Raw genomic sequence first — 14325 nt, 5'->3', positions numbered from 1 at the left:
AGGCCAGCGGGGGGCGGGGGGAAGCCGTGAGGGGCAACCAGGCCAGCAGGGGGGGGCAGTTGGGGGCGACCAGGTTGGCGGGGGGGGGCAGTTAGGGGCGACCAGGCCAGCAGAGGGGGCAGTTGGGGGTGACCAGGCTGGCGGCGGGGGGGAAGGGAGGGGGCAGTTAGGAGTGATCAGGTCGGCACGCAGAGGTAGTGAGGGGCGATCAGGCCAGAGGGGGGGAGGGCAATTAGGGGCAACCAGGCAGGCAGGCAGGTGAGCGATTAGGAGCCAGCGGTCCAGGATTGTGAGAGGGATGTCCGACTGCCGGTTTAGGCCTGATTGGACCTAAACCGGCAGTCGGACACCCCCCGAGGGGTCCCAGATTGGAGAGGGTGCAGGCTAGGCTTAGGGACACCACCACACCCCACCACCCCCACGCCGTGCACGAATTTCATGCACCGGGCCTCTAGCATTATATATAAACTAGAGGCCCAGTGCATGGATTCCTGCACTGGGGGGGGGAGGGGCAGGTGGGAGGGGCAGGGAGGGGGTTCCTCAGCCTGGCCTGTGCCTTCTCATAATCCAGGACCCCTCAGGGGATGTCTGACTGCTGGTTTAGGCCTGATCCCCACAGGCCGCCAGGGAGGAGCCCAAGCTGGGCCAGGCGCCGCACCGCTTTTGGTCATCCTGGCCCGTTGTGCCTGCCGCCACTGCCTGCTGCCGTGGAGTCAAGTCAGGAGAGGCTCCCGCCGCTGCAGCTGCACTTGCCAACCATGAGCCCGGCTTCTGGCTGAGCAGTGCTCTCCCTGGGAGTGCACTGATCACCAGGGGCAGCTCCTGCCGTGAGCGGCTACCTCCTGGTGGTCAGTGCGCATCATAGCGACCAGTCGACCGGTCGTTCCGGTCGTAATGGTCATTTAGTCTTCTCTATATATAGACATGTCTACATCATAGAACACAGTGATACCTACACAAAACTACACAAAGCACTGTACATGAAGGAGTGTTAAAATCAGCATGTTTAAAAAGGAAATCTACCCAGAAAAAGAGCTGAAGAAGCTATTCAGGAAAAACCAAAGCACTCACGTGGATGCCCAGCCCATCAGAGGGTTCTCCCAGCGCTCCCTGGTGTCGAACTCCATCTTCCACTTCTTGGTGTTGTTCACCCCAGACTGCATGTTGTTGCGCGCAGCAACGAAGATCCTGACTTTCCGGGTTTTGATGTGCTCCTCGGGGACGCCAGTTAAGGTAGTGATGTCCTACGGAGAACACGCACACACGTTTCTGATAGCTAGTGCTCATTTGTAGGACCGCCCTAATCAATGCTGTGGACCAAAGGGTTAGTATAAATACTTAGTGCTGCAATATGTATTGGGAAAACAGTAAGTGTATCTCTGACTCAACTAGTCTTTCTATCCACAGATTAAAAACACAATTCTTTAAAGTTATTTTAGCTGGCAACCAATCCTCTGCTTAACACAGTACCTTTCTACCTGCACCAATAATTAAGTATGGTTACGTTGTCAAAACTTGTGTTTGGAGGAACTATAAAAATGATCCACATAAATATTTACCCAAATATGTACTTGTAATATTTGCCTACATTTTAAAAAAGTATTTTATAGAGGATAAAATTAAAACAAAATGAGTGCAATTGGTACATACTTTTAAAGATATGAATATGTTTTAATTGTATTTTTTTTAAATATATTTTATTGATTTTTTACAGAGAAGAAGAGAGAGGGATAGAGAGTTAGAAACATCGATGAGAGAGAAACATTGATGAGAGAGAAACATCGATCAGCTGCCTCTTGCACACCTCCTACTGGGGATGTGCCCGCAACCAAGGTACATGCCCTTGCCCGGAATCGAACCTGGGACCTTTGAGTCCGCAGGCCGACGCTCTATCCACTGAGCCAAACCGGTTTTGGTATAATTGTATTTTTAAAATACATTTTTATTGGTTTTTAGAGAGGAAGGGAGAGGGAGAAAGAGTAAGAAACATCAATGCGAGAGAGAAACATCAAACCCTGCCTTGTACACACACACCTGTCACCAGGGATGCCTGAACCACTGGCATGTGCCCTGACCTGGCATCAAACCAGCAACCTTTGGTGCATGGGTTGACGCTCAACCAGCTGAGTGAGCCACACCAACCAGGGTTTAACTGATCATTTTAATTGTCAAGTTCACGTCAAAGAAAAGGAATTTCCAGTATAATTGCATTTAGTGGTTTCCTAAAACATATTCCTCAACTCAAAAGCTTGAAAAGGACTCAGCTCCTGGGGAGTCCTTAATACTTATTTCCGCTTTTGAATTCAGTATAGTTTTGTAATCTGTCATATTCACTTATTATTCAACACTTTGTATCTTTATATTAATATGTACTGTTTCCAAAGTTACAGTGTAAGCTTAAGCTGGGTACAGAGAAACAACGTTACAAAATTACGGGGTGAGGCTTCCTTTCCGAATCGCACAGCAACCTCTCCAGTCTGAGCGGAACCCCTAAGAACCGGAACGACACATGGGCTGTTCTCGAAGGAAGATCCACAGGAAAGGAAACACGACAGACTCCCCGGACCCCGTGCACTAGGCCCTCGGGAAGGTAAGAGCACAGAAGCAGACTGTCTTCATAAACCTCAGTAAGTTTATACAGGAACTTACACAGTAATTTAAAACCAATAAGCTTTTACAAATGGAAAGTTAATTCTTGATTTGTACTATCTACTAACGTGCAAAGTTTTTCAGGATGGAAAACCCCTTTAAAAAAAGAAACTACCGAATGTTGCTAAGCTCTTTATATTTTGAACTCCTAACTACCAGCTTCCAAAAATTGTGGCAATTATTTGTCGATATCTTCCCCCAACTGAGAGCAGAAACAAAGGGGTTTCTGAATTCCGAAGCGCAGTGTCGGCCACACAGCCTGCATGCAGGGCCGTGCGCGTAGCTGACACAGAGGCCCGAAGCCCCAAACTCCTAGTCCCGCAGGCACGCTCAGTCTAGACAAACTGATTTCTCACACTCGTAAAATGCATTACGACACTCCATTGTTATCATTTCATCCGCACGGCGTCAGCCAGTGACAGAAGAACCTGTCCTGGAAGCGACATTTCAATGGGAAAGCTCCCACTCCAAGACCCTATTAAAACAATGCCATTCTTGAAAAGAGCCGGAGGCACTGCGCTGAACCCTGCACTGTGTCCTCAATGCTTTGCTTTACCTCAGGTTCTCAATGGCCTACCTGGGACTCAACCTTTGCAATAAACAAACAAATAAATAAATACAATCTGCAAGTGCTTTAAACTCTGCTCAACTAGTAATATTCTTTTCTCTTGTCTAGATTTCTACTTCTGTGTTGCACTAGATCATCTGTCATTTTTTAAAGCCTACTTAGAAAAGAGAAATGCTCTGAAGATGTCAATATTGCCTTTCACAGATTTCTCATTTTATTGGTAAAACAGAAAACCATAAATAATAATCCACATGTTTTCTAGGATTACAAAACCTTCAATCAGATAAGGTATGAGAAGCCTTCAAGGTGGCTCTTAAGGAACCTCAAAACTCACCAGTTGATAATTATCTGTAAATTCTAATAAATCAAGTTACTTTATAGATAATATACACACACTGAATTTTAAAACTTAAAAATTTTAAGCGGTTGGGTCAAATATGAAACCTATATTCCTATTATTAAAGAATGTTACTATCTCAATAGACTAAAGTTTCAGAAACACAATCTCATGTAATTGTGCCATTTTAAAATAGTGACGAATCATGATTCAGAGATGAAAGAGCATTCCAACAGAATTTGCTACTGCAAAGATGCATCTCCCACTTCCAAAGTCCTCCTCTCAGGCATCTTCCACAATTTCTAACTCTGTGAGCCAAGCCTGACCTTCCATGCCACAAGTGTGCTTCCGTGAAAGAGAAATGTTAAAAATCACTGAGCAAGTAAGAAAGTATATGCCAGCATATGTAAGTGAGCTTTATTCTTTCAAATACCAACTTTCACTATAAAATATTAGTTTTCCACATAAAAACTATATGATCCGGTTATCAACTGTTCCCATTTATCTTGTGTGAATTCAACTTTTTTTTCTTTTAAACAAAGGAAGCAGGGAACAAGCAATGGGAAGTTGGTGTCAAAATGCAGACAAACCTCCCAGCAAGCCTCTTGCAACCACCCAGGATTTAGAGTCTTGCGGGCCTCTCTCTTTTCAATACCAGAATTTCACACATTTCAATGACTATTATGACTTCAAAGAATCAAATTTTCATCATTGTCCGTCATCTGGCGGTTGGTTTGTATAAAGGAGTCTTCTGCATGCACTCCACACAAAAGCCTCCTTACTTTTGTGGCTCTATATCAAGAGTAAAGGTTTATTTGTGACAGTCGTGTCTTTGGTAAATCAGGGTAACACTGAGGGAGTGCAGCTGCTCGGCAGGAACCTCCTTTTTGGCACCATTTCACTTAAATAAAAACTGAATAATTAGCTTCTGCCTTTATTAAACCACAAAAATGCCACTGGCCTTCGTAATTACTTCCGGTTGCCCCACCCACTTAACCTTAATAGTTTACACTTGTCATAAAGAGAAATAAATAAAAAAGGTTTTTGCCAATGGGTGAATTTTTGATAGGTCTCTCAGTATACTCAAAAGAACCAAAATTTTTACCAGGCTTTTTGGGTAATAAGGGCGACTAAATTTCTTGTTATTATAGATCAATGCTGAAGAAGTTTTAACAGAGCACATACTGGAACACTACAAATATTGCTTATAGAAACTTGCTCTGTTGGAGGCTACTGGCTACCAATTATGTGTTTAAATTTATTTTAGAGCTGAACTGATCTAAATTTTGTGATTGTATTTATATTCTACTTCAACCATGAAAGAAGTTAAAAGGAAAACCATCTTAGATCTGTAATACAATCTTTAAGTACCCTACAGATACCTAACCCAAGAAACTCATTAAAGGGTCTCATAAACAATAAAGGGCATTTTATAAAATAAATTTTAGTTTGAAAAATACAAAAAGCTGACAGCATGCCGTGTGGATTTACTCACCACATAGGAACTTTAGTCATTGCAGAGAATGAGTGGCCACAGGATTCAGATACCATCAGACTGTGAAAACAGAGGTGCCAGGAGATCCAACTCTGTCTGCCAGAGCAACACACTGCTGTGGGAGTCCCACCAGGAAGAAAACAAGAGTTGCAATGTGACCCCCTTACGTCTTGCACACTGTAAGCTACAATGGAACCCAAAGTGAAGTTCTAAATGGAATGTTGCTAAGATAGAAAAGATCATACAAATGACTATCATATAATGAGCAGGAACCCAAACTACTGTCACACCCAGATGACCCTTGTGCAGAGGACAGGTGCAGCAAGGGCTAAACCAAAGGGCCGAGTCAAAACGGGTCAGAATCCCACTCACAACTCAGGCAAATGAAGACATCTCCTAGCTCAGCATCTATCAAGTCAATTAAATGAAGTATAACAAGGACTAAGTGATGTATGCGAAGTGCTTATCTTGCACAATAAAAAGAATGTGTCTCTTTAATTCAACAGATATTTCAGTACCTATATGTATTAGACCCTGGACACAATGCTCAACATACAGACATGACCTCTAGTCTCTTAAAAATCACCACTGAACTTTTTAAAAAGGAAAGAGTGAGCAAAAAGTGGGTGTCAGATGCAGAAAATCTTCCTTGAAAAATATGAGTTAGTCATTAAAATACAACAAAGGGTTATGCAATCAGAGTCAGTAAGTTGCTTCAAGTTTAAAGGAGAGAACAACATAGTTGTTCTAAGTAAGGGCTGACTATTCCATTTCTTGTGTATGTCCAAGCACTGAGTACAATATTTGTTAAATAAAGTTGTTTGACTAAGTATACTAGGTGTACCAGTTAATAATGCAGATTTTTTCAATAGATGGAGTTACACATATGTTGATATATATGCGATTTGATATGTATGCTATTTTGTTGTACTGACAGCAAGCTTCAAAACCTCATATGTCAAATTTGCTGAAGGTGTTAACAACATAGATATTTTTATGCTTAAAAATGTCGAATTTCGTGCCAAAAAAAAGGGCATTTGTGGGAAGTTTTAATTCATTACTTTATTTTGAAGAAAAGTGCTGCTGAAAGGTATCGTATACTTCAGGAAGCTTATGGTGAACATGCTCCATCTCAAGATACTTGTGAACGCGGGTTTAAATGCTTTAAAAGTGATGATTTCGATGTGAAAGACAAAGAACGTCCAGGTCAACCGAAAAAGTTTGAAGACCAACTATTACAAGCATTATTGGTGAAGATGCGTGTCAAACTCAAAAACAACTTGCACCGAAACCGGTTTGGCTCAGTGGATAGAGCGTCGGTCTGTGGGCTGAAAGGTCCCAGGTTCGATTCCGGTCAAGGGCATGTACATTGGTTGCGGGCACATTCCCGGTGGGGGGTGTGCAGGGAGGCAGCTGGTCGATGTATCTCTCTCATCGATGTTTCTGGCTCTCTATCCCTCTCCCTTTCTCTCTGTGAAAAATCAATAAAATATATTTAAAAAAAACAAACAGCAACTTGCAGAAAGATTAAATGTTGCTCAGCAAACAATTTCTGATCATTTACAAGCAATGGGAAAGATTTTAAAGGAAGGAAAATGGGTGCCACAACAACTGAACTAAAGACAAATGGAAAACCAAAAAGTCATCAGGAAAATGTTGCTTCAACGGCAAGAAATAAAGTCTTTTTTGCATCGAATTGTGACTGGCGATGAAAAGTGGATTTATTTTGAGAATCCCAAACGCACAAAATCATGGGTTGATCCAGGTCAACCATCAACATCGACTGCAAGGCCAAATCGCTTCGGAAAGAAGACAATGCTCTGCGTTTGGTGGGGTCAGGAAGGTGTGGTGTATTATGAGCTTCTAAAACCAGGTGAAACCGTTAATACTGATTGCTACTGACAACAAATAATCAATTGAACCACGCTTTGATCGTGAAACGACCAGCATGTGCCAGAAGACACGGCAAAGTGATTTTGCTTCATGATGACGCACCATCACACACTTCAAAACAGTTAAAGACATGTTAAAAGATCTTGCCTGGAAAGTATGAACCCACCCGCCGTGTTCACCAGACCTTGCTCCTTCAGATGACCACTTGTTCCGATCGATGGCACATGCACTTTCTGAGCAGCACTTCAAAACGTACGAAGAAGTGGAAAATTGGGTCTCTGAATGGTTTGCCTCAAAACAAGAAAAGTTCTATTGGGACGGTATCCACAAATTACCTGAAAGATGGGGGAAATGTGTAGCTACCGATGGGCATTACTTTGAATAAAGCGCTTTGATGTTTCTCTTGAAATTATCCTGTTTTCTTTGATTACAAAATTCGCCATTATTAACCGGTACACCTAGCACAACCATATCCTGAAAAGCCTATGACATGCATAACAGTGACGGAATAAGGTATGATTTACCTTTATTCACTTCAGTTCAAATAGAAAGATACTGCTATGCCAAGTCACCAGGCCAGGGCTGTGGAGAGTATAAAGACCACCCCTGAATTCCAGAGGTTTCTAACCCGTGCACCCGGAGGAGGGAGGTGGGTAACCACATGTCATACTATGACGTACAATACTGGCTAGGAGCAGGGAGTTACGTCTGATTCAGACAGACCTGGAGGGACCCACGCTCCACCACTTGCCTGTGCGGCTGAAAAGGGCCAGTGGTTGAGCATCGACCTATGAACCAGGAGGACACGGTTCGATTCCCGGTCAAGAAACAAGCCCGGGTCCCCAGTGGGGGGGGTGTAGGAGGCGGCCGATCCATGACTCTCTCTCATCATTGATGTTTCTACCTCTCTCTCCCTCTCCTTTCCTCTCTGAAATCAATAAAAAACATTTTTAAAAATAGGTTAAAAGTGACTAAAGCAATTCTCATTGGAATGACAGTTATATAGCAATACATTCAATACACACTGAGCCACAGCAGACGACTATCAGAATCTATGCAGAGTAATATCATAAATGACTTAGTAAACTGCTGTTAGAAAAGGCAAGCTACACAAGAGAAATGGTTAAATGCCAACGATACATGCGCAAATATACACAAATGAACACACCTAATGTAAGGCCACTGCAATTAGGGCCAATATTTTGCTCCAAGATCCCCTAAAACTCAGCATCTGAATAGCAAATGTGAGTCAGAACAGTATTCTTTTCAATTAATTCAGATTCAATTAAAGATAATTATAATATAATGTTTAAATCATAGCATTTCTCCTTCCAGTTAGTAAATGTCTTCAAAAGTCCTGTATATCCCCCAGAAAGGGAGCGGGGGGTGGGGTTAGGGGAGGGAATAAGACCTAAGAGAAAAAAGCAATTGGAGAGTAGGGCCAGCTTTGTCTCTCTCCTCATTTGGGAGGAGAGGAAGAAAGGAGGAGGAGGAAAACGCTACAAAAGTATGGGAGAGAGGAGAGAAGGGAGGAAGAACACCAGGGAGTAGAAGAGACACGGAGGAGCACCAAGAAGAAAAGAACGGTAACCGTCAAAATATTGGCCAGAAGCCAGAACCAGACAGCCAGGCAGCGGGGGAGAGGAAAGGAGGGAGCCAGTCGCGGGAGGGGAGGACTGAGGGAGGGGGACGCCACCAACAGCCCGGAGAGGAGACGATGACTGTCAGCTACACTGTCAGCAGAGGAGGAAGGGAGGCCAAAGGCAGAGACAGGCCCCAGCAACAGAGAGAAGAGGGAGGAGGAGGCAGAGGCCAAACGGAGTCCGGTCAGGTAAAGACATCGCCATCGCCAAGACCGGAAGCTTTGCTCGTGCCTGTGTCAGCACCGCCTTGCGGACAGCACTCAGCCCTCTCCACCGACGCCCCGTTTGGTGGTGGTAGTGGGTGTGCAGGGCCATGGAGACTGCGGGATTAGAGGAAGGAGATGAATTCAAGATTCCAGGTCCCAATATGCCTTTATCAAAAAGCAATTTCCAAGTCAGAAGTTTAACAGAAAAATCACTGAACTGCTATACCGTACCATACGTAAAATCTCAATAAAACGGGATCCTTTCGCCCGGGGGAGGGGGAGGGGGAGCACGTGCAGGGTGGAGGGCCAGTGGGGGAGGAAGCGGACACCTGTAATACTTCCAACAACACATTTTAAAGAACTGGGATCCTTTCTAAAAGGTAGTTGTTAAAATGTAATCCCTTGTAGAAACCTATAAAATAATTCACGAACACCAAAAAAGCCCCTGCTTACCTCTCTGGCCTCACTGGCCTGCGCTGCCGCTCTCATTGGCCACAGTCTCCCTCCTCTCGGCCAGGCTGCACTCGCATTACCTTTCCCCCCACTGGCGTCTGGCCCCCCAGGCAGAGGCCACACCAGCCACACTTGAATATTAATCCATTAGAATGCGAACGGAACCGGGAACCTTATTTTACTTTTCCGATGTTAAATCTCAAACTACTCAATTAGGTTTAAAAAGCTTTTAAACTGTTAGGTGTTCGTTATAATGACACAGACGCGTAGTCACCGTAACACATGCCAATCAGTCCACTGATCAGACCCTCAGGTCTTACATTTAAATGAGCGCTCTCAGCCCAGCATTTAGTTATACCTGTGTCTGCATGCTGCTCACAGAAAGCCAAGACCATTCTCAATGCCTGTTTCATTGGAGGCGTAAACATAAAAACCTTCAATAACTAATACGTAATATACTCAAAACTGCAAGAAGTGAAGTATTAACCATGAAACAGAGCTGACCAGAAAGCCTACTCATACGTGTGAACAGTGTGCTTGACGAAGAGGCAGCGGGGGGCGGCAGAGCGCACTGCGGACAGCAGCACCCCTTTTCATGGGCGCTGTGGAGGGGGAGGCGGGGCCCAGACTGAGCCACAGCAGCCGAGGGCCTGGACACAGGCAGGACGGGCATCTCCAGCTCCAATCCCGGGGTGGCATTCTCCCCCTGCGCTCCACCGCTCTCCCCAGACGTGCGCGACATAAGGAGGAAAGCGCTTGTCAGGGAAAGCTGGCACCCCTAGTTTCCTCACTTCCTCTCACCCTGCCTTCATGGCGACGCTACTGTAAGATGATGGACATGAGGCTTTAACAAGTTCAAGGTGGGGATTTGGATGAATTCTTGAGTTTTGAAATTATCTGACAAGCCGGCCAATTAAAAGCAAAATACTCTCTTTCTACTACCGAAGAAAGAAACAACATAAAAACCAACCTACAAAAGAAAGCCAACCAACCAAACAAAAAATTTAAAAATTTTTAAAAACCCACAACCTACATTCAAATACAGTATAAAAGAAAACATCAGGCATCTACATACTCTGATATAAACTTTGATGACTCATTTATAATTATATTCAGTTAAATGGATAAAATTACACAACCAATTTCCAAGGAGACAATATACAGCTTATGTACTTTGAACTAATTCAAGAAAAATAATGTATCTTCACATACAAATTGTATAATCACTAGAAGGACAAAAAATGTAACATTCAAATGATTAAATATTATCAATTCTACTTGGAGAGCCAAAGCTCCTCGATAATAACAGACAAGCTTTTAAACGCTTGAAAGGATATTGTGTGGAGTGTCAAGTACCCCACACAATACCCATCCACAGCAGGTAGTAAAGCAGGGAAGGAGTGACCCAGTGACTGTCCTTACAAGAGACACAATGGCCTGCGACACAGCACCAGCTCAGACCTCTAGGCATGAGCGATGTTGTGGCTATTAAGTCCAAACCTTTACTGTACTTTGCTAATTGGTACACAGAACTTTAAAGCGTTTGAAAGATAAAACACTCCAGTTAGTTCGATTCTCCAGTCCTGTTCAAGCTGTCTGCGCAGAACAAAGAGGAAAACAAATTGGCTTTAATTGCTAAAGAATTGCAGATAATGGAGATGGCTGAACCTATGGAGGAAAGATCTTTTGTTCCTTAAACAATTTTAATATAGAAAGATCATTCTCTATTTTAAGTCTCAATGGTCCTTGTCAGCATATAAAACCTAACATTACCATTCGTTTCCTCTATAACTACTTAATAAGTACAAGTTTTTTTTACAGCCTGATAATATGTGAAAATAACTTACTTTAATGGGGTTGTATTTTGGAAAACAAAGTTCGGTACTTATCAATATATTTTATTTTAAACAATTGTATATAATTAATGATCTGACTTGTTTTAATCAATGTCAAATGCAAGTTATCTGAAGTTGTTTTAATACTAATGATATGTCATTAATGAGTACAAATATTTCTAGTTTAAATTATCGACCAATTCTAGTTAGATACATTCTCAGTAATTTTAAGAGCATGTTTAACCATAAACATAAAAACAAGCTATTTTAGTATTGGTTCATATGCTCAGGTATATATGTTGTGTGATAGGAATATTAAATACAATTTAATCTTCTAAACATAAGCAATCATATGTTGTATAATTATTGTTATTGGTTCATAATACAGTTATTAACTTATCTCAAAGGCACATAAAAAACATTTACTCCTAGCTATATTAAGTCTTAACATTTTTCATTACTTGCGTTTTGTTATGTTTCAAAATAAGTATCTCCCCTTTTAGACTTGGAAAAAAGCCAATAAAAGAAAGGCCATTTTACTACAAAATTTACACTTCCAAAATCATTAGTCGTTACTTCTTCCTTGAAAGTTTAAGTAACAGTATTGCTACAATCTTAAAGGCTATCTACCAATTTTTTTCTCAGTAGCTTGTAGGTAAAAACCAAGAGAGACAAGTACATTATAAGTTTTTTAAAAATAAAACTGTACCTCAAACTAACTTTTATAATCAATGCTTTTTCTCTTTTTATTTTAATAGTCTCATCTAAATACAAGAATATAAATAAGTCACCTTATTTTTACTATTACACTGAAAAAATGTAGACTGAAAAACATGAAGAAACATTCCATATTTAGTGAAAGTCTTGAAAAAAAAAGAAGCCCACATGCTCAACTGCCACCCTGAAAGGCTCTCAAAGGCTGCTATTCTTTGATGTAAAATGAAATACTACTTAGTGAATAAAACATAAAAAACTCCTGTCTACCCTTCAAAGAGACATATCCTTTGACCCAGTGCTCCAGACTAAAGCCTTGAAATTTTTGCACAAGAATGCTGCAGAGGAAAGTCCAGACAAAACAGACACTTGAGATGCTAGGAGGCTGCCTAACCCCAATCACAGACACTACGCCTCCCAATAATCTGGCAGAGACAGCGCCGCCGTCCACCAAGAGAAAGTAATCTCTCCAAAGGGAAACTGACCCTTAAAAGCAGGCAGCCAAACAAATGGAAGCCTTTTAACTCGGGGTTATCTTTGTGCAGGTCACCTCTTAATGATCCATTTTTAATTCGAGTTTGCAGACTTATGAAAAGTTTTCATCTATAAACTTTCAGCATGTTAGGAAGTAAAAAAACATAACACTAGAACTTGTGTAGCAAATATAATTGTTTTATTTTGGAAGGCTTGCAAAAATATCACTAATTGTTACAAATTTCTTACAGCAAGTTCAAGCAATGAAAAAATTGAAAACCTACTAAAGTGACAAAAAATTATATTAAGTAACTTGTTGCTGCTTGCAGACATTCTAAAACAGCAATATTATCACCCAGTTGGCTACGTGTGCGCTAAATCCACGTGCTTAATCGAACAGCAATTACTTATTGCAAGTATCAACAAGTAACAAGGCTCTAACTGCCTTGCCGTTGCTGCTGGGAGGAAACTGTCAAGCAGTAAACAACCAATCGGCAACATTCAAAGCACTGACTACTTACACGCACACCTAATTTAAAACACAGGCATCAATACAGGCTATTTTAAGTCCCGACAGGGTTTATATTCCAGTGCTTACTGTAATTTCTCAAAAAAATCATAGAAACGACAGCCAGCCTTTCCCACCCACCCTATTTGAGATTTAGACTGCTAAACAGAGTTTCCTTTCTGATACACATTTATGTTGAGGATGTATGTATAATTACTATTAATTTAAAACAGGTGCTGCTTAATAGTTTGTAATGAAACGACCAGGCACCTAACTGAAAATAAACCACTGAAAGTGTCAACATAAACACTGAAGCATACATAGCCTGCCACACATAGGTGCTCAATACATGTTTATTGAATAAATAAATAAATAATGAAGGCTAGATGGCAGCCAACTTATTTTACAAAAGTAATATACTAATGTCCAAACTCTTAAGGCTTATTTCACCTTATTTTTACTACTACATTGAAATAATTCTTACATTTTGAGGGGATTTTTCTATCTTTTGTATTTAAATTTTAACTATGGTAGTAGATACTTAATATAAGGTGATTGTGACAAACAGAAATTAGTATTTTAAAAATGATGACAAAGCATTTCAAAAACATACCCATGTAGGTCTCATTCATGCTGTAGTTGTTTTATGGGGAGTACTTACTCAAAATCTTTAAAGAACAATGAACAGTCAACTTCTCTATTTTGAATAATCCACGTGAATATAAAAAGACAACATGCTCTCATCAAATGTGCTGAAAGGAAACTGGGGTGGGGGTGGGGGTAAAGGGAAAAGGTTTCTCTCTTAATAAAGCACAAAGGCACAGGCATTCTTCACCCAGCCTCCACAGCACAGCAACCCTGCCACAAAACCCAGGGCCACGCAAACAGCAGCTGTAAGCTTGCCTTCTTATTTGCAGGAAGTATCACGGATTTGGAAATAATAATGGTGCAAACACAAAAAGGTTTTTTAAACATTGTGCTTCTACATCAATTGACAAGATTATTTTAAGATGCTGCCATCTACTCTTTTGATATTTAAATTTTTATTAATTCTGACAGTAAATGAAAAGGACATTAGTTTATACACAACAGAGAAGACATTCTTAAAACTGACTGATTAGAAACATACCATGTGCTGTGCTATAGGACTCACTAATAGCAATCTATGAAATTAGGAAATACTACAATTTGTTCTCTGAAGATTTGTTCTCTATCTGCCAACATTGTATACAGTTGAAAATGACAAGGCCTGGCCAGGTAGCCAGGTGGTCAGAGCATGGTCCGGATATGCCAAGGTTTCGGGTTTGATCCCAGGTCAAGGCACAACCAATGAATGCATTAATAAGTGGAACAACAAATTGATGTTTGTTTCTCTCTCTTCCTCTCTCTCTTGATGTTTCTGTTTCTTTTTCTCTCTCTCAAATAAATTTGAAAAAAGAAATGCAAAAGTAAAATGAAAGGATAGATTATTTACACTGGAAAATGCTAGGCAGACTTCTCCCCTTTACATTTTATGCCTAAAAAATATAAGGTACCTGTTATCAATACAC

General features: G+C 41.3%; 1 protein-coding gene across 1 annotated transcript in view; it reads right to left on the bottom strand.

The window, feature by feature from the left end:
- Positions 1–14325, bottom strand: part of NDUFS4 (NADH:ubiquinone oxidoreductase subunit S4) — a 73362-nt gene that overhangs the window by 18537 nt on the left and 40500 nt on the right. The window contains exon 3 of the mRNA XM_008154800.3: positions 1072–1244. Coding sequence (XP_008153022.2) covers positions 1072–1244 — 173 coding nt within the window. The remainder of the gene's footprint in view (positions 1–1071; positions 1245–14325) is intronic.

The sequence above is a fragment of the Eptesicus fuscus genome, chromosome 4 (assembly GCF_027574615.1).
Source record: "Eptesicus fuscus isolate TK198812 chromosome 4, DD_ASM_mEF_20220401, whole genome shotgun sequence".
Taxonomy (NCBI): Eukaryota; Metazoa; Chordata; class Mammalia; order Chiroptera; family Vespertilionidae; genus Eptesicus; species Eptesicus fuscus.
Note: the sequence above shows the minus strand (reverse complement) of the source record. Positions and strands in the feature narration are given on the sequence as shown.